Consider the following 21,616-nt stretch of genomic DNA (forward strand, 5'->3'; position numbering starts at 1 on the left):
ATAAGATGGCGTCTTAAGCGAAGAAACGATTGGTCTAATAAAATCCACATGATCTGTGTTACTATTTGTGTCACTAAACGGGGGTATCCGCCCCTTTCTTCTAGTTTTATTTTTTTCTCACAGCTTGTCAACACGCGAATAGGTAGGCTGTGTAGTTTATCATTCTTATTGTCATAGAGTAGATCTAGATTATATATTAATTTGTATAGACCTCTGCTGGAGCCAGGGACATTTAATTTAGTAATAGAACTTCAACCTGGCCTAGATAATAGAATAGTGAATAGTTTCTAGTACTACACTACACACTAACACAGGTACTTCGATAAAAATTTCAAAATGATTTGAAAATGATCACAATGAATGAATGATGTGAATGTGAGAGTGACAATGCTATGGAACCTAATTACCTACTAAGGCTACTTAGTTAGATAGTCTAAGATAGAACTTGAGAAAGGCTTTCCAATGATACCAATTTTATTTTTTATGAGTTAATTGTGAGGGAAGTAATTACATTCTTTGTGGACAAAAATTAGCCTTTACTTTGTCCTTTGTAAAGCAAAAAAAAAATCTCTGACCTAAACAAGTGACAGTTGAAGTTTAATTAACTGCATTATTTGATTATAAAAAGTCTTAAAGATATGGGGTTGAAACTTCACAATCTTTTTCATTAACCTGTATTCTGTTAAAATAAATTTAAAAAATAAGACTTGGCAATAAAATCTTTGAAAAAAAAGTGAATTAACATATAAAAAGCATTCAACAAAAAATAAAAATGTATGTGATTTTGTCATCATATGAGCCCAAAAATCACAAAAAAAACAAATCAGATATCAGTAATGTGTTTTATTTTGTTTAATTATAATTATACTGTATTTAAATAGCTATTTATATGCATCAGATATAAATAATTTTTATAAATTGTAAATAAAAATAGCACTGCGCAGAAAAATATTTGCTAAAATTTAATGACTATAAACTTCATTAAAAAAACAGTTTAAACCTTTTTGTAGAGCACTGGCAATTAATCATTTTAAAATGCCTGAATTTGAATGCTTTAAAAATATATTATAAATGAAAAATTTCTTGAATCGGACAATAAAATAAAAAAAAAACCTTGCGATTTTTTTTAGAAGTTGTTAAAAAGATTTTTTACATGAATTTTTGTGCAGTAAAAGCTCATCATTTTAAAAATATAATCTACTCATTTATTAACTATTAATTTACATGTATACTAATAGAAAAAACAACACACGAAGAAAAAATAATTAATTAATAGTTCACAGAGCTAAAATATGAAAAAAGATTTAATATTATTTAAAAATATAAATTTTTACTTTAAAATTTGCGCATTACAAAGTCATTATAATAAATACACATTCCCTCTCCATAATCTAGCATTTAAACATTATAAAAGTTAATCTAAATTAAAAATTCCTATGTGTGCTTCTAAAATTAGGACGGAATAGACAGAAAATGACCATTTCCAGTAAATCAGAGTGTTGGTTGTTACTAAAAAAAAGATTTTAACCATCAACTTTGAAAATTAATATCTAAAGAGTGCGCCAAGCTACAAAGTTCAAACTTAGCACATAGATATAGATTAACAGGCTAAATTCAATAGAATTAGTGAGATTGTTGTATCTATAAACACTTTTATTTTATTTAAAAAAAATAATTTTACCCTTCTTTGTCTTTGTTAATTTTAATATCAAATATCTTTAAAGTGCGCCAACAGAATTTAATGAAGTTTGAAATATACAAATTTCATAATATGATAAATTATTGTAGCAAACAGCATTGTTGTATCTTTAATAGGAAAAAAGCTGTAAAAATGTCAACATTCACATAAACTTTTGTTAAGAAAAATTTAACAGATTGGCTTCAAAAGCAAATAAAGATGATCTCTGATATCTTATGTTAACAAAAAGTAATCACAATTAGTCTTGAAATCAAATACAATGTGCTAAAACTTTGATGGAAATGACCACCCCTAAAAAAAGGGTAAAATGTGCTGACACTCTTTTCAGCCATTTTTTTGGGAGATAAAAAAATGGATCTAGGTCAGTTTATCGAAGTACCTACGTGCAGCTAGTCTAGTACTTTTATATGAACTTACAGTGACTTACACTACTTACAGTTACACAGTAGATGTTTTCTGTTATACTTAAAGTTATAGTAACTGTGTACAGGTATAATAAATATACTTATAATACACACTGAAACAGTACGGTCACCGGTGTACGCATTCGACTATTTGAATTTGAATCTAAGACTAGCCTCTACTTGACTTAAACCCAAGGTCTTAAGAAAGTCTTCTAAACTAGTCTAAACTAAAACTAGATTATAATTTTTAATAATAATGGCAATGTCTCAGAAGATTAATTTTTTAAGGATCAGTCCAGTTACATTTTTTCACATGACTATGCAAACCCAGTTGCAACCTGCATATTTTTTTGCATTTTAATGCAGATAAAGCAGTTATCTGCCCATGGTCTATGTAAGGTTTCTTTTCCTCTTCTGCACCTATCTTCAGTAATTAAAGGGCTTTTCTTTGGGTCTTAAATGTGTGTCCTGCAGTCTTTGTGAGAACTCTCCAACTTTTTTTTTCAGTTGCCATCTACTTTCCTTTAAGCAAGTGAGGGTGAAATGGCGCCTGAATTGATCTTTATAGCAGTTAAGTGGGCACCTCTGGTACACATTGCTCCTTTAAGCTTGACAAAAAGAACCCTTTAGCATGCGGTCATCTCCCATGCAGGATAAGTGTCAGACCCAGCAAAGCTGTCGAATGGTAATTAGTGCTTCTATATTGTCCACACTGGCCTCCAGCAGAGCATATTTATTTGTAATGTAGTCTTGCCAGCGTTTGCCCATTATGGAGTGAAAACACCTTTGTTGGATGCATTCGAGGAGCTTTAAATGCCTTCGATAAAGTGCTCAGAGCCATATAAAAGTGTGGTGAGAACCATTGCTTTATAAACATTGATTTTTGTTGCTAGGAGAAGAGACCTGTTCCGCTATATTCTCAGTTTAAGGCAACCAAAAGCACTGTTGGCCTTAGCGAGACAGTTGTCTATTTCTCTGAGCAGTGGCACATCATCGGGCACTGCTGCCCAGGTAGGTAAAGTGGTCAACAACATTATGGAGATGGCCATTCTTATTGATTTGTGGAAATGGGTTAGTTCCAACTGGGGACTTCTTCTATTTTTTAAAAATGGACAGACCAAAGGAGGCAGCAGAAAATTCATAGACAGCAAGTTGAAACTCCTGTTTAGTGTGTGCATTTGACACAAGACAAAAATCAAGTCCAATATGCCTCTACCAGTTGCCTTTGTAAGGCCTTATTCTCTTTTGGGCATACAGGTGTTTGTCAGCCCCTATTTTTTAATGTGTAATTGTTCTTTTTACAAAGCTTATATCAACTCTCTCTGTCTGGTCAAATATTTCTATTTGTTATTTCTCTCACACCCATTCTCGAATCAAGTTGAAACGTTGTACAATTATTTGTTGGCATAGACAAGACAATTATTTTGTTTCATAATGATACCAGCAAGGGAAACTAATCCTTCAGATAGGGCTACATTTTTAGGGTTTTGTCATTTTAGATAATTGAACAAATTCTTTCTTCCATACCCTTTCTCAGATCAAGTTGAAACTTTAATAAAACAATTATATATTGTACCTAACAAAACATGAATAAATTAAAACATTAACCAATTAGTCAATTAATTATTGGTAATTAATTAGTTATTTTGATATCGGTTAAAGGAAATTTCTACATTATTAAGAGATATAGTTGTAAGTGCATGGTTCTTTACCTTAGTTTTTTATTTTTTTAATTATATTTTTCGTTATTTATGAGATTGAAATGTTTCTATTTTTAAACTAAAGACTTAACTAGTCTAGTGTGATATAGAAATAATACATCTTACACCAAAAGTGTTTTATCTATGACATGTAGTGCCTCTCACACCTTTCAATCATCTAGTATTTCTCTCCTCTTTTATCTTCCCCACGCCAGGGAGTAGTTCTTTCTAACCCTAACTACAGCTGATTTCTCATCAGGTTTCAATACAATACAAATTTTGATTATTTTATCTTACACAAAATTGAAATGATAAATAGGAAACTTAAAAACAAAACACAGATTAATTAGTGTTCTGATATTGACAGAAAATTATTTTAGAGAATCTCTGGCCCTTAGTTTAGATAATGAGCATATAAAATTTCAGTTTCCAGCTCTGGTCAGATTAAAATACTTGTAATGCAAAGCAAATTTTTCAACAAAAAAATTAGATTTAATAATGTTGTAGATTGTTCCAAAACCAAAATAAGGATTTATATTGGCGATGTAGCACAATTTAAATATATTTACTGAAAAGTATTTTGCTTGATTCAAATATATTTTCATAGTTGTACTTTTGACAGGTCTAAGTGTTGTAATAATGTCTTGTGATAATATTGTTCTGTATGGTGGAGTGGAAGGGTAAGTAACTATGGTCTATTATAATATTGTTAAGCTAGATCTTTCTTCCCAACAATAGTTTTTAATTGCTTTAAAGCAATAATGCTTGTCAACACAGAGTTGTTTTTTTTTTTTTTTCATATTTTTAATTTTTTATTAATTTTTTAAAATAAAATCTTTCTAGAAACAATTTAATGTCATGAAAATATTTGAAAAGAATATGTGTAAATGTTTAATCCATTTCAGAGGGGCATCAAATACAAAATTTGTATTGGTTAACAGTGATGGTAAAATTTTGTCTTCAAGTTATGGAAGTGGTACTAATCAATATGTAAGTAATTATTATAATTTTTTATATATACATACTATAGGAGTTAGGAAAAGGAGGTAGAAATGGTATTAACATTTATCTTTATTAACTTCGTTCAGTTTAATAAATATAAATAAAAAATAACATTTTACATAAACATTTAATAAGTTCATTAGCTATGCTTTAACACATTTTATGCTAGAAGAATGTGATCTTGTAACTGATTTCATAGAATCATTCTTTGCTATTTGTTATTATGCAACATTTGACTTCTATAAAAAATCAGAGATGAGTTCACTGCTGTCTGTTTTATTTATACCCTGGCATCTGTCCACTGGGATCTAGCAATGTTCTGTTTTCTTGACTCTTGACAGTGGCAAAAATGCATTCTCCAGACATAGTGCATCAAACATTAGATTTGATTGTAGCTTATCAAACATATTTGGAGCTTCTATTTCAATACAAGTTCTGTTTTATGCACATATTTTAAAAACTATGGCAAACATCTTCTAGCCTGTGACTGTTAAATAACAATAAAAAAAAATTCCATTAGCTTACATTCTTTGGAAAATGTTCAATTTTATATGTTACCCACCTGAAAAGAACTAGTCATTAATTGAAAAGCTGGACATTATTGTCATCTTTGAAGAGATGCCTGTACTTAATAAAATAAAATTAAAAAAAACAAACATTTTAGACAATAATGAAAATAGTTTTCACATTTTGGTTTGATTTGGAAAAAAGTCAAGACTTGGTTTTATTTGAAATAAAAATTAATATTATAGAATTTGAAAGGCTTTTAGGGAAGAAAAATATCCTAGATTTGGCTTTCATTACCATGTGATTGGTTTTGACATTGACATATAGGGGCACAGTGGCTGAGGGGTTAAGGCGGTTAAGGGCTTGGCTTCCGAACCTGGGGTCCTTGGTTCAAATCTCAGCTAAGGCTTTAATTTTGGATTTCAGGGTTTTTAGGGTGCCCCTGAGTCCACTTGACTCTAATGGGTACTTTACTGTAGTTAGGGAAAGCTAAGGCAGTGGGTCGTTGTTCTGACCACATGACACCTTGCTCATTAGTCAAGATAGAAGAAAAAAAAAGGTGTTTATTTACCATTTGGCAAGGCTGCAACTAAAACAGACTGTGTCACTGCCTACAAAGTAATGCCTTGCAAGGTTAGGATAATGAGTTCTAAGATATTCTTTAATCTCCGACTGAACAGACTTTTCATCACCACCAAAGAAACAGATGACCTTAACATCATCTGCTTTATAGATTTCAAGGTCTGAAAGAGAACATTACTTCTTTTTTATGTTTTATTCTCATATATATTTCAATCCCTGTCTATACTGATACTAAAATGTTTGGGTAAAAGTAAATGTTTCATTTTTCTGTTCACTTCTAGTTAATAGGTGTGGAGGAATGTTTAAAAAGGATTAATGCTTTGGTGCAAGAGGCATTAGTGAAAGCAGATTTACCCACAAGTGTAACCCTGGAAGCTCTTGTAAGCTGCTTAACTTAATCTTTTATTTTTTTTTTCATTACTATTTATCTTTTTTCCCCCCAAGTTTTATTATCTCCTGTTGTTAAATGTTTATATTTTCAATTATTATTTCAAATTCATAGCCTGTGCTTCACTCTTTTTAAATTTACTTCATCTAAAAACAACAATACCATCCATATGTTTTTTCCCCCAGGGTATGAGCCTTAGTGGTGGTGATGAAAAGTCTGTTCAGTCGGAGATTAAAGAATATCTTAGAACTCATTATCCTAACCTTGCAAGGCATTACTTTGTAGGCAGTGACACACAGTCTGTTTTAGCTGCAGCCTTGCCAAATGGTAAATATGCACCTTTTTTTTTCTTCTATCTTGACTAATGACCTCCAGGTGTAAAATCAATATCTAGACAAATCACAATTTTATGGTATTATATATTTCAGGTGGTGTAGTGTTGATTGCAGGAACTGGATCCAATTGTCAGCTGATTAACCCAGATGGTTCTCTAGCAAGATGTGGAGGCTGGGGTCATCTCATCGGAGATGAGGGATCAGGTACCTGCTTAATGTTTTCTGAGCACTAAAAGGCAATAATAAAATTACTTTTCTATTTTTGGAATACTCACCTTTTTTTTATAAAACTAATTCAGTTTCATATTTGGTGATTACTGTAATATTACATTTATCTCATAATTTTCTTCAGCCTGCTGGATATCTCTAAAAGCCATTAAAATATTCTTTGACCATGAAGATGGTATGTTTCCTTGCTCTTATGATGTAACAGCAGTTAAAGATGCTATCTACAAATATTATGATGTAAGTCTTGTTTTGTTGTTTTTTTTTGACATTTATTAAACACATTGTACTTGATCATGAATCAAATAGACACTTGGCCTAAAATATTAAATAGACACTTGGCCTAAAATATTAAAAATACACTTGGCCTAAAATATTAAATAGACACTTGGCCTAAAATATTAAATAGACACTTGGCCTAAAGTATTAAATAGACACTTGGCCTAATGTGTAAAATTGACACAAGACATGAACCAAAAATAAACTAAGACAAGAAGAAAAGAAATAAGTCTTACTTCTGTAGGTTGTTTTTATTTTTACATAATTACTGCATTAGAAGAAAAAAGTACTTCAACTGTTGTTTCTTTTTTTCTCTAAATTATTGAAAGATATTTTAAAATTTGATCTGTTTTGAAAATTCCTGCTATGAATAAATGATACATTTATAAATGATACTTCTTGTTATCTCTCCATCAGATACGAGACAGGAGTGGTTTATTAGATCATCTGTACACTAACTTCAACAAAGCTAAATTTTCTGGTTTATGTAAGGAGTTGGCGAGAGGTAAGTCACAAAATAAGGTCAGAATTGATTCTGATATTTATTAAAGTCAACTGTGTTTTTTATTTTAATCCGTTTTAGTTACTTGGTAAATAATTTTCTAAAGGAACTTAGACACATCAGCTGCATAGAGAGGGGGAGCTGCTGTGTGGGCAACATTGTTCCAAGCATAAATGATGTCCAGGATTTCATCTTGCTTATTTTCTACGAGATGAACCATTGTCATTCTATGACTGAAGGAAGCCAACGTAAAATAATTTTGTTTGAAAAATCGAGCAAATTAATGATTCATTTATATTATTGTCTATTGTTATTTTATTCCAGACCAGTTAATATTAGTTTGTTGAAAAATATTTCAGTGGGCCTAGAAAAAAAAGATCCATTGTGTTGTGAAATTTTTGAAGAGGCAGGCAAGATTTTAGCAAGACATTTGTATGGCATAAGTAACAAAATTGAAAAAGTAAGCTGTATACCTCCCACTATGACTACCTAATGTTATTTCAATACAAAAAGTTTCAAACATAAATATATCCTTCATTGAAAAGTATCTAAGTTTTTTGCACAATGTAAAGAGAGAATGAACCACAATTTAATATTGTCTTGTTTAAATATACACATCTTATCAAAATCATAATATTTTGATAATTTTTAAATGATTCTTTTTAATGTTATATTTTTACTACCTTGAAAAGTAGCTAATGGATATAGCCCTACTGGGTTCCAGTTGTTACGGTTAGCTGTGTTTAAAAAAACAAACAAATGAAAATAAATATTTACTAAGACCTTCATGGAGTTTCTTAGAACAAACCTTTTCTTATAAATCAAGGTATAGAACATTTTTTGTTTTAAATATAATTTCATTTCATAAATAAGACAATTAATATTTTAAAAAATTATTTCCGCTTGAAAGTGTGATTTTGAGAAAAATAACTCCTTGTATTCTAGTGCTACTACAAAGAACTGCTATTGTGATATATTTACATGAATTTTTTTTCTGTGGAATAAGTTTGAGACTATTTTTCTTTATTCTCAAAAAGTAAAAAAAAAAAAATAGCTGTGTTTTATTTGAATATATATGTGAATTGCATGATGTAGTGTCTATGTAAAAAAAAAATTGTTTCATGCATAATATAGTGGTTTTTTTTTTTTTAACAAATATCAACTCAATCTGTCTGTCTTGTAAAAAGTTTGTACACGCTACTTCTCCCACACCCAATCTCAGATCAAGCTGAAATTTTGCAAAATTATTTCTTGTACCTGACAAAACAACAATCAATAAAAAAAAATAATAACCAATTAGTTAATTAACTATTGGTCATTAATTATTTTGTTTGGTATCAAACAAGGGAAAGAATGACAGATGTGTTAGTATAAGTTGAACTAGTCCCCTTGAGGAGGCTTGAGCCTACCTGACTTACTTATTAATGCATTTAAAAAGCAATAACAGTAACATTCACCTTCGTACCCCTTCTTCCTCTCGCCCTTTTCTCAACGCATGAAATTGCTCTAAACAAATACAAAATTGGTAAAAACATTTCTAATCGCATGACTGATCCAAACTAATTAATACAATTACGCTTAACTTAAGCTTTGTTTTTTTAAAAAGTATTTTTTATGTGTTTCTTGTTTTATGCATGATGTAGCATCTATTTCAATTGTTTGACTTTTTATTTTGTCTCCTAGGATTTAAAAGAAAGAGAAGGAGGTTTGCCTATTGTGTGTGTTGGCTCTGTGTTTAAAAGTTGGGATCTACTCAAACCAGGTGACTTTTATTTCTCCTTTATCTTTATTTAGCTCATAACCTGGGCACTCTGAAACCCATCATCACCATCAAACTCCATTTGAGTGAGGGCTTGAGAGGCTTAAATCCTCTCTTGCAAAAGGTCTGGACAGAAATACTGCTGTCGTGCATAGTGCATACAGGTCGAGAATTTTTGGTTTCCCAGACCTGTCGAGACGGAGATCAGCAAGTCTGGGACAGTCAAACAGAATATGAGGCACGGTTTCCTCTTCTTCCCCGCAGCGGGTACACAGTGAATCGAAATTTGGCCATAGCCTTGAGAAATATGAGCCAACAGGACAATGGCCTGTCCTGCACTGTGCTATAATAGCTTGCTCAGGCCTGGACAGCCTCCACCACGGGAAATCGAATCGAAATTTGGCCATAGCCTTGAGAAATATGAGCCAACAGGACAATGGCCTGTCCTGCACTGTGCTATAATAGCTTGCTCAGGCCTGGACAGCCTCCACCTCATGTGCTCCCAGACTCCACTGGCTTTTTTGGGACTTGCCCAGCACTCTGTCACAGTCTTAGTTGACATTGCATGATCTAAAGTTCACGTCATGTTAATAGTTTAAAAGACACGTGGAATTCCTGATGTAGAAAACAGGAAGTAGAATGAAAAGTTGACTTTGAGTTCAGTCAAGTCAAGTCAGTAAGGTTTTGCTCCCGGTACAGGAAGGTTGGACGTTTCTTCCTGGACACTTGTATATATATGCATATAGCATGAAAGTCGATGGACTAGTCATTGTTGATTAATAATATTTGAGAGTTGATTTCATTATGTGCTTATTGAATATTAAGGTATTATTCGTATTTCAATGGATATCTATAGTTGAAGCTCCAGTGTCACTAGTAGTAATTGTTCTTATTGTTACCCGCTGAGATGCGGACGTGATTTGTTGTTAACGTATTGGATACTTTTGATACCGCTGTTATGCGGATAGGATTATTATTTCTTGACTTGTAGCACTAACAAGGAGTGCAGTATATTATTATTATTATAGTAAAATAAACTTAATGTTGTCTGCTGAACGGATTTGAGTCAGTCGTATAGTGTTTGTCTTGTCACGTGTCTAGAGTACTTCAGGAAGCAAGAACCCAGTATTACACCATTCAATCAGTCTCTAATATTCAACGTTCATTTACATTTTTGGTGGCCAGTATGTTGTGTTCTAGACACGCACGGACTCAACACTCAAACACCACTCAAGCGAAACCAGTCACAAGTATTCAAGTAGATCATCATTGAACTAACCTGAGCCTGCACTTTTTCACCGGTTGACCTGACCCGTATTTACTAGAGTCCACTTTATCATTGACCAATTCGAACTTAACATCAATAGCTTGTATATTTTAAACCTGGTCAATGCCTATTTCTCCACTATTGTCGACATCTTGAGATTTAGCACGGCGTGACATCACCATCGGCAGAAACCGAAGACGGCTGATACATTTGTGTGGGTGAAAAATTCAAGGCGTCGCCTGAAGACAGATGATACATCGTTTCCACGTGAGCGCTCGTCACCAACGTTTGACACGCTCTTGCATTGTCAAGGTTTCACCTTACATTGCTATACAGAAGGTCCTCCATTTAGACCTCTGTTCACTTATGGTCATTCTAATTTTTCAGAGACTTTACATATTTGGATTATCTAAGCTGAAGTTTTCCACTTAAGTATTGTTGGATTATTTATACGAATGTTCAAGTACTTTTGGATTATTGATCTTTGACGTTGAAGTTGGACTAACTTGTACCTATTGGCGCTCTCCTGGTCATCGTAGTACGCCGAAGAAATAACACGTGCCTGCATTACTACACTTACATTTTGGATTATCTTATTGGATTATTTGGATTACCTGTTGGACTTGTGTTAATTGTAAAGGTCAAGCGGAAATATTTTTTGACATTACTTGAGCATTGGAGCCATCTTATGGCATATGACTGGATTATTTTACTACTACTTTGATGCTCACATTGATGTGTATTCTCAATCGGATTATTTAGTTACCTTACCCATGGATTATTATTGAACTATTCAAGCTGTATTTGTATTTGACAAGCTACAAGAGAGGATTAATCTACATCAGTCTACAAAAGAAAGTCTGTAAGTTATAATTAAGGATTGAATATATTTATATGATTAATAAAGTACATTGATTTTGCTGTGGTATAGCAGTAATTGAAGTTGATTATATATAGTTAGTGATTGATAACTCTTGGAACTATATTAAATTGATTTTCATTTTTTATATTTGTTACCTTAAAGGGCGGTCGGCGTGGGTCTGTCTTATGTTTTGAGACTGAAGCGGCACAATTTATTTGTTCCGTTCCATTTCACTTCATCTGATAGGTATCTTTAGGGATTTTCTTTTTGTTCTCCTAGTCCTAATAAGGTCCGAGTAGACCAGCCTTGTTCGGTAGGGACTTCTAGATCATTCAGAAATTTTTTGTTTAGTCGTATATAGTTTTGTTTGTACAATCGTAGTGTGATTTCTCTTCGTATTCATATTGTTTGTTCGTGTAAGTCTTGTATTTACACATCTGTGATTCTCCTGTCAAAGTCTTCTATTTATTGATTTCTTTTAAAGCAGACTGTATTGTTATCTATACTGTTTTTGTGTTCGTCACTTATCCTTTAATTTATCTCTTTATTCTCTTATTAATTTAATTTTTTTTTCATTTCACTTTTTTCAGTGCATATATAACATGTTACAATCGCATATTTGAAATATTGTGTATATATATGCTACTATTTGAATTAGAGCTTCATTTTTTCAGCTCTTGTACTTATTTTGTGTTGATACATTTCGACACAACACTTGTCACTATTGATTACTCATCCATTGAATCTATTGATGCCATATTCTACATATAACTTTGATTGTATTTGTACACATGACACTTCAAAAGGTCATATGTGTCCAAATTTTTGCATATGTGTAAATTATTTTTTCATGAGTCCATTTGAACAGAACTCAGTCATATTGGAACCTGAATATGTGACACTATTTATTGAAATGTATTTTTCATCTTTTCAAATGTACATAACCTTTGTAAATTGTATAGATATGATTGTGACATTGATCTTCACTGATGAATTTATTTTTTCCCACATCATTTTTGAAGAATATTTGAGCTTAATTCGAGGCTTGAAACGATACACTTGATGATATGTAATGCAAACAATGATTTTTTGAAAAGAAGATTGTATTTAATATGAGAAAATTATTGGAGCATTATTGATGGCTCATGTAGTAATATATTTGATGATGTGTGATGTAATCACTGATTTTTTGAGAAGATTGTATTTAATATGAGAAACTAATGGAGCATTATTGATGGCTCGTGAAGTAATATATTTGATGATGTGTTGTAGACACTGATTTTTTGAGAAGATAGTATTTAATGAGAAAATTATTGGAGCATTATTGATGGCTCGTGAAGCAATATATTTGAAGAGTGTGTCGTAGACACTGATTTTTTTGAGGAGAAGATTGTATTTAATATGAGAAGTATTGGAGCATTATTGATGGCTCGTGAAGTAATATATATAAAGTGTGATGTAATCACTGATTTTTTGAGGAGAAGATTGTATTTAATATGAGAAACTAATGGAGCATTATTGATGGCTCGTGAAGTAATATATTTGATGATGTGTTGTAGACACTGATTTTTTGAGAAGATAGTATTTAATATGAGAAATTTATTGGAGCATTATCAAGGGCTCAAAGCAATATATTTGATATGTGATGTAAGCACTGATTTTTTTGAAAGAACATTGTACTTGATTCATGAAGACTATTGGAGCAATATTAATGGCTCAAAGTAATATACTTGATATTGTGTAATGTGAACTAATTTTTTGATAGAGGATTGTAACTTATACATATGTTAAAGCAACTTGAGTTCACAGTAACACATATGAGCCAAATGAATATCATGATAACGACCTTCATGCTTTAGTATGCTTATGACTTTGATGATTTAAACATGTTCTTCATAAATCATTATTGAAGAATATAATTTCTTGACTTTCATGATTTAGTTGCATTGTCAAAACATTGTCATTATCTCGTACACAAACCATTGAGACAACATAAATATTTATTATAGAGATATTTCACTTGCATTGATTTATTTTAAAGAACATTGTCAATATTTTTTCATTTGACCATGTAACCACTGTCAATATTTTTCATCTGACCATGTAACCTGATGGGATAAACTAAGTATATTTGTATACGAGCATTTTATGGCTGCTCACTCTGTTGTAAAATTAATATTGAAAGCATTCTTTTGATAAATTGAGAATTTACTTTGAAATTTTGTGTAAAAAAAACAAAAACAAGACAACTTTCTTTTTCAAATAATGTTGACAACTATGAGTATTGTCTACACAGACAAATATTTTTTCAAATATTGTAAGGTCAAATGAGACCATATATTAGTCTCATCAAATTTTTTGATAGCATGATAAGACATGTGCAAGAGATTGTAGAACACATTGTACATTTGTATAGATTATTTTTTCTCTCAAAAGATGTGACTATACATATAATAGTATTATTACTTAAATTTTAAAAGATTTTTACAAAATCTTTTTTTTGAGGGAAAGGGCGTAATGTCACAGTCTTAGTTGACATTGCATGATCTAAAGTTCACGTCATGTTAATAGTTTAAAAGACACGTGGAATTCCTGATGTAGAAAACAGGAAGTAGAATGAAAAGTTGACTTTGAGTTCAGTCAAGTCAAGTCAGTAAGGTTTTGCTCCCGGTACAGGAAGGTTGGACGTTTCTTCCTGGACACTTGTATATATATGCATATAGCATGAAAGTCGATGGACTAGTCATTGTTGATTAATAATATTTGAGAGTTGATTTCATTATGTGCTTATTGAATATTAAGGTATTATTCGTATTTCAATGGATATCTATAGTTGAAGCTCCAGTGTCACTAGTAGTAATTGTTCTTATTGTTACCCACTGAGATGCGGACGTGATTTGTTGTTAACGTATTGGATACTTTTGATACCGCTGTTATGCGGATAGGAATATTATTTCTTGACTTGTAGCACTAACAAGGAGTGCAGTATATTATTATTATTATAGTAAAATAAACTTAATGTTGTCTGCTGAACGGATTTGAGTCAGTCGTATAGTGTTTGTCTTGTCACGTGTCTAGAGTACTTCAGGAAGCAAGAACCCAGTATTACACCATTCAGTCTCTAATATTCAACGTTCATTTACACACTCAAACCACTTTTCCATTTCTGTTTTTTTGATTTTCATCCAGGGCATGATGAAAACTTACAGCCTGTTCAGTGGGTGGAATTTGCCCTCCCTGGTGGGTCAAGGAGTCTGCAATAGTGTTGCCAGTTACACCTATGTGACTCGGTACCCTCTGCATTATTACAGGGGTACCATAGCGTTGCTTTATGTTGTGTGAAGCCATGATGACATTGTCGATATTAGGGGGCCATGGTCCAGGGCTATGCAAAGCCTGTAGTACAGATTTTGAGTCAGTAACCACAACAATCTGTGTTGCCCTCAAATGTCCCTCACCGAGTTGAGAGTCATGACTTTTAAGGCTTCACAGACTGCCATGGTCTCTGCATCAAAACAGCAAATACTACCACATGGTCCAAAGATTTTGACTGAGTAAGAGCCAAGAAAGTCGATGTAGGCTCCATAGCCTGCTCTTCCAGAATCTATCGATGCCGACCCATCATTATATGCAAAAATAGCACTTGGATTGAAGGCATTAATGGTCTCCAGTGCTAGAAATTGAAGGTCGTTAGATGAACAACTTAGCTTAGTGGCATTAGGGTCTACTAGTTTCAAGCATATGTCTGGAGTTGTTAGGCGACACCAAGGGGGGGAGGGGATAAAATCGTTGAATGTTTTGTCGGTTGGTGGAGAGGCCAGATTTATCAGATAGTCTAGTGGCATAATACATAAAAGACTGCATCTGGATACGTCTTCTGCATCTCCAACCATCCACTAGTTTTCTAGCTGGGAGGTATTCATCCAGCCTTTTATACCGCTCAAAACAAGTCAGTACTGATCTTTCCCTCCAAAGGTTTAGTGGACCTACATTAACCATTATTTCAGCCGCATTTACTGGGCTTGTCCTAAAGGTTCCGTAGACCAATCTTAGTGCTTGGGACTGTATTTTATCAAGTTGTTCAAGAGCTGTCCTAGAGCCTTAAAGTTGCACAGGTAGGATGTCTATCAGTGATCGGAGCATGTCTGCTCAGCTCTCCACTTTGTAGATGCCAGCTTCCACACAAGCAAAGTTTTCCTGAGGCCTTTCTTGCAACTTCCTGGATGTGCTCACACATTTTTAGTTTGCGATCTAAAGTTTCACCAAGGTACTTGGGTAGCTTTTCCATGCTGAGAGCCACTCCGTTAAGGGAGAACCGGAAAGGTTGCCCGAGAATGCCAGTCCTGAGCATGAACAGAGAATAGACAGTCTTGGAGGTGTTTATTTCTAGCCTCTGTTTTGGTGTGTATGAGCAGAGCGTATGGAGATCTTCTTGCAACACTTTTTGTATAGAGGTTGCGCTCCTTCCGGATTTCCAAAGGACAATATCATCAGCATATAGCAGCTTTTGGCATTTTAGCTGAGCCGGTAGGTCATTTATGAAGGCAGTAAAAAGGACGCATGACAGGACGGAGCCCTGGGGGAAGCCATGCTCGAGGGTCATTTCTCCTGAAACTTCTCTGTACATCCTTGTTCTTATTGTACGCTCTTAAAGGAAGTCTCTAAACCAGTAATATATCCGTCCCTGCACCCCAACGGCTCTTATTTTATGAAGCAAACCAGGCCGCCATACTTTATCATATGCCTGTTTTAAGTGCTTTCGGTCCTTTGGAATCCATCTGCTATGCTCTGCACAAAGATGCTGACTTGGTCTATAGCGGACATTCCAGCCCTGAAACCAGCCTGTTCCTGAGCTATTAGATGGGCACTCTAAAAGTACCAAACGCTCATTTACCATTTTTCAGCCATCTTTCCTACACAAGATGTGAGTGAGATGGGCCTGTAGCCCTCAGCAGTGGTAGCATCTTTTCCCTTTTTTGGTATAGGAATAATGGTGGCGTGTTACCAGGCCCTGGGCAGATAAAACCCATCAGCTGTAGTTGTTTGGGTAAGCTCAGGGGAGTAAAGTACTTTCTGTATTATTAGTCATTGACTACATGCCAACAGATACAAACTTGTCAACAGGAGTTTTAACTTATTGAAATTTATCAAAACAATGAATGTTATAAACTGTTTAAAATTTACAAGAAATTATATAAAAAAATATCAAATGTAGAGTTGATGAATTTACATTTAGGCTGCATGTGTACTAGACTTTCATATGTGAATATCCATTCTATAATTATTTGAGATATGGTCTTCAGATAAGATAGTACCTGTATACACCATCTTGTCTCAGTATCTTTTTTTTCCTCCGTTGAGGTTAATACCTGCAGCATTTAAAGATTCATAAACATAGGAATGTGACTATTACTTAGTTATTTTTGTCTACTTCTGATAATCAAAAAAAAATAAAATTAGATACTATTTTAATAATTGTAAAAACAATATTTTCAGGCTTTCTGAAAGAGATGAAATCAGTTTTAGCCGAGACCAATATTCATGAAGTCACATTGCTTCGATTAAACTCAGAGGCCAGCATTGGAGCAGCAGCCCTTGGTGCACATGCTTCTGGGAAGGCCCTGCCTTTAGATTACGCAAACAATGCTACAGTATTTTTCCATTCAGTATTTACAAACCCCTAGACAATACTTGGTTACAACATTTTTTTGTCTGGTGTTGGAGCAAAATGTTTTATTTGTAACTTTATTGAATAATAATATGCAATTTTTTTGGGGAATAAATGGAATTTTAATTTAAATATCCATGACATTTGTTTGTTAGAAATTTTAAGTCCACTCAATGGGCAGATCTGTTATATGGATACTAAGTTGTTAAGTCCACTCAATTAGCAGATCTGTTATATGGATACTGAGTGATTAAGTCCACTCAATGGGCAGATCTGTTATATGGATACTAAGTTGTTAAGTCCACTCAATTAGCAGATCTGTTATATGGATACTGAGTGATTAAGTCCACTCAATGGGCAGATCTGTTATATGGATACTGAGTGATTAAGTCCTGAGGTCATGAGCTGGAATCCTGAGAGAAATTTATTTTTTTGCAATTTTACAGACATTTCACAACTTCTCAAATGTGAGTTACTTGACATGTGTTGATTAATGTAAAATTCCCTGACATCTGTAGATTAATGTAAAAGTACTTGACATTTGTTGAGAAATGTAAATTGTTTGGCATTTGTTTGGAAAGTAAAGGAGGTCATTTTGTTGATCAAACAAAAGTTAATTGTATTTCATCTGCAATATAAATCTCTTTGGTCCTTTTGAGGACAGCCTTCTTTCCCCCCCCCCCCCCCATCTAAGTAAAAATTCGCTTGCATTTATTCTAATCCAATTTTGGCTTTTAATTGTAAAATAATTTTGAAATATTTTACTTCAATGTGATGTAAGTATTAAGCAAAGACTTGGTGAATTTCGATTAATAAATATTTAGGTTTTGAATGTCATTGTCACAGAGCAACTCTAGCAGGTCAATGACATGATGCTCAGTCGTTTTGGCCCCACTGATGCATGAGCAGTTCAATTTGTTTTCAGTTCTCTGTGAAATTAATTGAATATATTACATATTTTATTTCTAAAACATTTGCTGGATAATTTAAGAATTTAATTTTTTATAACCTGTAATTTGTAATAAATTTTTTGACAAAGATTTTCATTTATGAAATATGAACTAGTATTGAGTTCAGTGTTAGGTTGACAGACTTGAATATAACATCTGCTATTTTTTTTTAAAAATAATTTTATGAGTTTCTGACTTCTGAAATGAAGTCCTAGCCAAAAAGTTTTGTAGGACAGTAAGGGTGGGCAGCAGGCAGGGTTTAAACTGGTGGTTATTGTGATAGTCTGAAGCAAATAGCACATGGCCACTATTTACATTCATATCATTCCATTAGTTGTATATATTAGTTAAATTGTAAAAGTTAATTCTTCAATTTTTATTGAATTGAAGTTTTAAGTGTTTCATTTTGATTGGGAAGTTTTAAAAAATGTTTTAAATTCCCATTAAAAAATACAAGAGAAGTAGCCTTATCTATAATTTTATTCTGAAAAAATTAATAAATATATATACATAAGGTTAAAGTAAATAAATACTTGATCAGACTTCGTCTGAAAAAACATTTAACCTGTGGTTGAGTTCTTAGTTTGTTTTCTGTATTGTTTTGATGTTTGCTGTACAGCTCTGTCATATCTCTGTCTCATGTTGACCAGGTCCATCACTGGTGCTGGAGGTTTGTCTTCAATCAATGCCTGGAGACAAGACAAACAAGTCATATAATATAGACATAGAATTTAGAAATTATAAAAGGAAACATTCATTTTGAGTTTTTTTTATATACAAGGTTTGTCTTCGAATCCGAAGATGAAGAAGGACTGCAGTATTTCACGTCGCTGAGACCACTCCTAATAGAGGTCCTCAACACAGTCCAGGGACGTGGCAACCTGTGGGCAGTGGAGACCAATGGCTGACACGTCGTAGGCCTACAGACACGTGACTTGCAAACGCGCTATTGGTCTCTCCACTCTCCATTTTTTTTAAAACAACGACAGGGAAGAATAACTCTAACACAGAACATCATCCTCATTTTCTGTAATGTTACAAGACATCGGCGCCGTGATAGGGTGGCGTTCATTTATTTCACATACTTGTCATATAGCCCCTAACTCCCCGGCTAGTATGTTTCCGCCAAGCCTTTAGTTGGATTATATGCTACTAGAAAATGAAACATCTGCCTTCTATAGCAGTGACATGACTATCGTAATTAGTTTGACTACTAATTAGAGCTATATGTAGTACATATTTGGGCCTTTGAGAATAAACGTTAACTTAAAAGAGTCAAGTAAACCCTCACTAGTGAAACAATAATTAACATGATCCTACCCTGAGGTACTTCGTCTGCTCCTGGCACGTGCTGATGATTTTCTGTCTTTGTTGTTTGATCTCTTCCAATTGCTGCGCCATGGTCTTGGCCTCGTACAGGAATTTGTTGGAGCCGTCAAAGTAGACCTCGATCTCGCCGGGGTTCATCCATTTTCGGATCATGTACTCTTGGCGGTTGCGGGGCTGGTTCTCTGGCAGTTTTCTCAGGCAGTAGGGCAATGTGCTGTAGAGTTTGCCCATCCGAATAGCAGCACTGCCCAGGTCCCTGGCTGGCTGTGTTATATGTGCAAAGTAAAGTACACGTTATGTAATTCATGTTAGGCTACTAATATATATACATATACAACGGACATTATGAACAATAGAAAGGTCCTTCAAAAAAGGTCATGTATGACTTTACGTTAAACCTTATATCTTGTTTATTCATTTATTGATTCGTCTAGTCTTCTTAGGATTATATTTAAACCTTTTTTTTGTCAGAACCAGAAATAAATTCAAGAGTATTGTTGCTGCTGTGCTTTCATAAGTAACACATTGATTAGAGCGTTTTATTATTTCCAAAATAGGCCTCTACCTAATCATGTATAATGTCTTCGATGCTATCTATTGAAAACAACAACTTGGTCTTCTAAAGTCAAATCAAGATCAAACAATGTCTACTGGATGTAACTTCTACAGGTGAAGTCTATATACGTAGGCTATGTCTAGTAGGCTTATAATATGCATTTAGTTTTAGATTTAAATTATTTTAAATATTTTTTTTTAGGAATGTATCTTCAAATAGGAATAACTAGGTACTTGATCAAAATGTAGACCGATAAAAGAACCTTCCTAGCTAGCCCACCCCTGATTTCAATCTAATAGATCCCTATTCTATTTTTAAAAAGTCAATTTGACATGTAGGCTTTCAAACGTTCTTCCAGAGGTGAAGATCATTACATCATAGCCCAAACTTCCTGCAGGACGGAGATGGGAGGAAACTGGGCGGGATTGGAACAGGGAACCAGCCGACAGTCCGAAGAGCATGCTGGAATGACAGGATACCATCCAGACAGATATGATTACTAATTTTAAAAAATAACACTTTTTTTTTAATCTCACGGTAATCCTATGTCAACTTTAGTTGGTCTATAGTAAAAGTGTGGGTGCATTAAAACGGAGAGTGAATCACATAATTGCACCGACTAACCGTCACTAACGTGGTAGGCCTACGATGCTCTTTGCATGAGATGGGTTTGAACCTTGCTAGATCTCTGATCATGCTTTCATGAAAACTTATACTACAATCTAGGTCTAATTCCATGATTATATCTCTTAGAAGTTAGATCTAATTTTGTTTTATTAAACTTTTATGTTCTTGACCGAGAGAGCTATGTTATTAATGTGTCATCCAGATCTTATCTAAAATGTAAATGGGGTATTTAGAATCTAGAAGATCTAGCAAAAAGACTAAATCTATATAACTTTATAATACTTTATTAAGAAGTCGAAGTATATGTTATTATGATAATTATGTAGTCAGTAGTGTCAGTACTGGTTTTGATTCATTTAAAATAGATCTATCATACGTTACAGTAGGATCTTATTTCTGTAATCTACAAAGGACAATACTAACGTTCTTTGAATAAACATTTTTGGCCATTTCTCACGTAATTTGTCAAGCTAATGTTTCATCGTCCCCACTGATAACTTTGCGATATTTAAAACTATGATTGCCATATACAATTTTCTTTGTAATTGTGTGCTTTCCAAACAAGTTTCGGGAATTTCCGCTTGTTGTCATTGTGTGCACTTTCACTTGATGAAGTTAAACCCACAGACTATGGGCGTAGCCAGGGGGGGGGGGTTCTTGGGGTTCATTGGAATTCCGTAATTGATTTTTTGCTTTGATTTTGTTTATTTTGGGTGACATTTTAATACTATACCATAACTTGCCCCAGCGCAGCACTTTTGAGTTTAAACCCCCCTACCAGGGGGGTTGAGTTTAAAACCCCTATCAGGGGGTTTTGAGTTTAAAACCCCTACCTGGGGGTTTTTAGTTTAAAACCCCCTACCAAGGGGGTTTGAGTTCAAAACCCCTATCAGGGGGTTTTGAGTTTAAAACCCCTTACCAGGGTTTTTTTGCAGTTAAATCTCTCTCTTCTAATAACAAAACAAAAAGAAAAAA

General features: G+C 33.6%; 2 protein-coding genes across 5 annotated transcripts; one reads left to right on the forward strand and one right to left on the reverse strand.

Annotated features, from left to right (window-relative positions):
• Positions 1–12: 12 nt before the first annotated feature.
• Positions 13–18,693, forward strand: LOC106059028 (N-acetyl-D-glucosamine kinase-like). 3 transcript variants are annotated; one of them, XM_056037141.1, is made up of 11 exons: positions 13–142; positions 4,426–4,483; positions 4,709–4,793; positions 6,176–6,274; positions 6,468–6,609; positions 6,711–6,821; positions 6,970–7,082; positions 7,539–7,626; positions 7,983–8,083; positions 9,307–9,385; positions 17,008–18,693. In XM_056037141.1, exons 1-11 carry the CDS (start codon positions 49–51, stop codon positions 17,193–17,195), a joined length of 1,158 nt encoding a protein of 385 aa, XP_055893116.1. In that variant the 5' UTR covers positions 13–48; the 3' UTR covers positions 17,196–18,693. The 3 variants fall into 3 exon arrangements, with proteins under 3 accessions (XP_055893116.1, XP_055893124.1, XP_055893131.1); XM_056037149.1 differs by lacking the exon at positions 13–142 and adding an exon at positions 178–314; XM_056037156.1 differs by lacking the exon at positions 13–142 and adding an exon at positions 2,987–3,114.
• Positions 18,592–21,187, reverse strand: LOC106059029 (uncharacterized). 2 transcript variants are annotated; one of them, XM_013216554.2, is made up of 3 exons: positions 21,065–21,187; positions 19,450–19,722; positions 18,592–18,818 (listed from the first exon to the last, which is right to left on the reverse strand). In XM_013216554.2, exons 1-3 carry the CDS (start codon positions 21,089–21,091, stop codon positions 18,690–18,692), a joined length of 429 nt encoding a protein of 142 aa, XP_013072008.1. In that variant the 5' UTR covers positions 21,092–21,187; the 3' UTR covers positions 18,592–18,689. The 2 variants fall into 2 exon arrangements, with proteins under 2 accessions (XP_013072008.1, XP_055893157.1); XM_056037182.1 differs by having other exon boundaries at positions 19,450–19,718; positions 21,065–21,176.
• Between the last annotated feature and the right edge of the window lie 429 nt (positions 21,188–21,616).

This window comes from Biomphalaria glabrata, chromosome 1, assembly GCF_947242115.1.
Source record: "Biomphalaria glabrata chromosome 1, xgBioGlab47.1, whole genome shotgun sequence".
NCBI lineage: Eukaryota > Metazoa > Mollusca > Gastropoda > Planorbidae > Biomphalaria > Biomphalaria glabrata.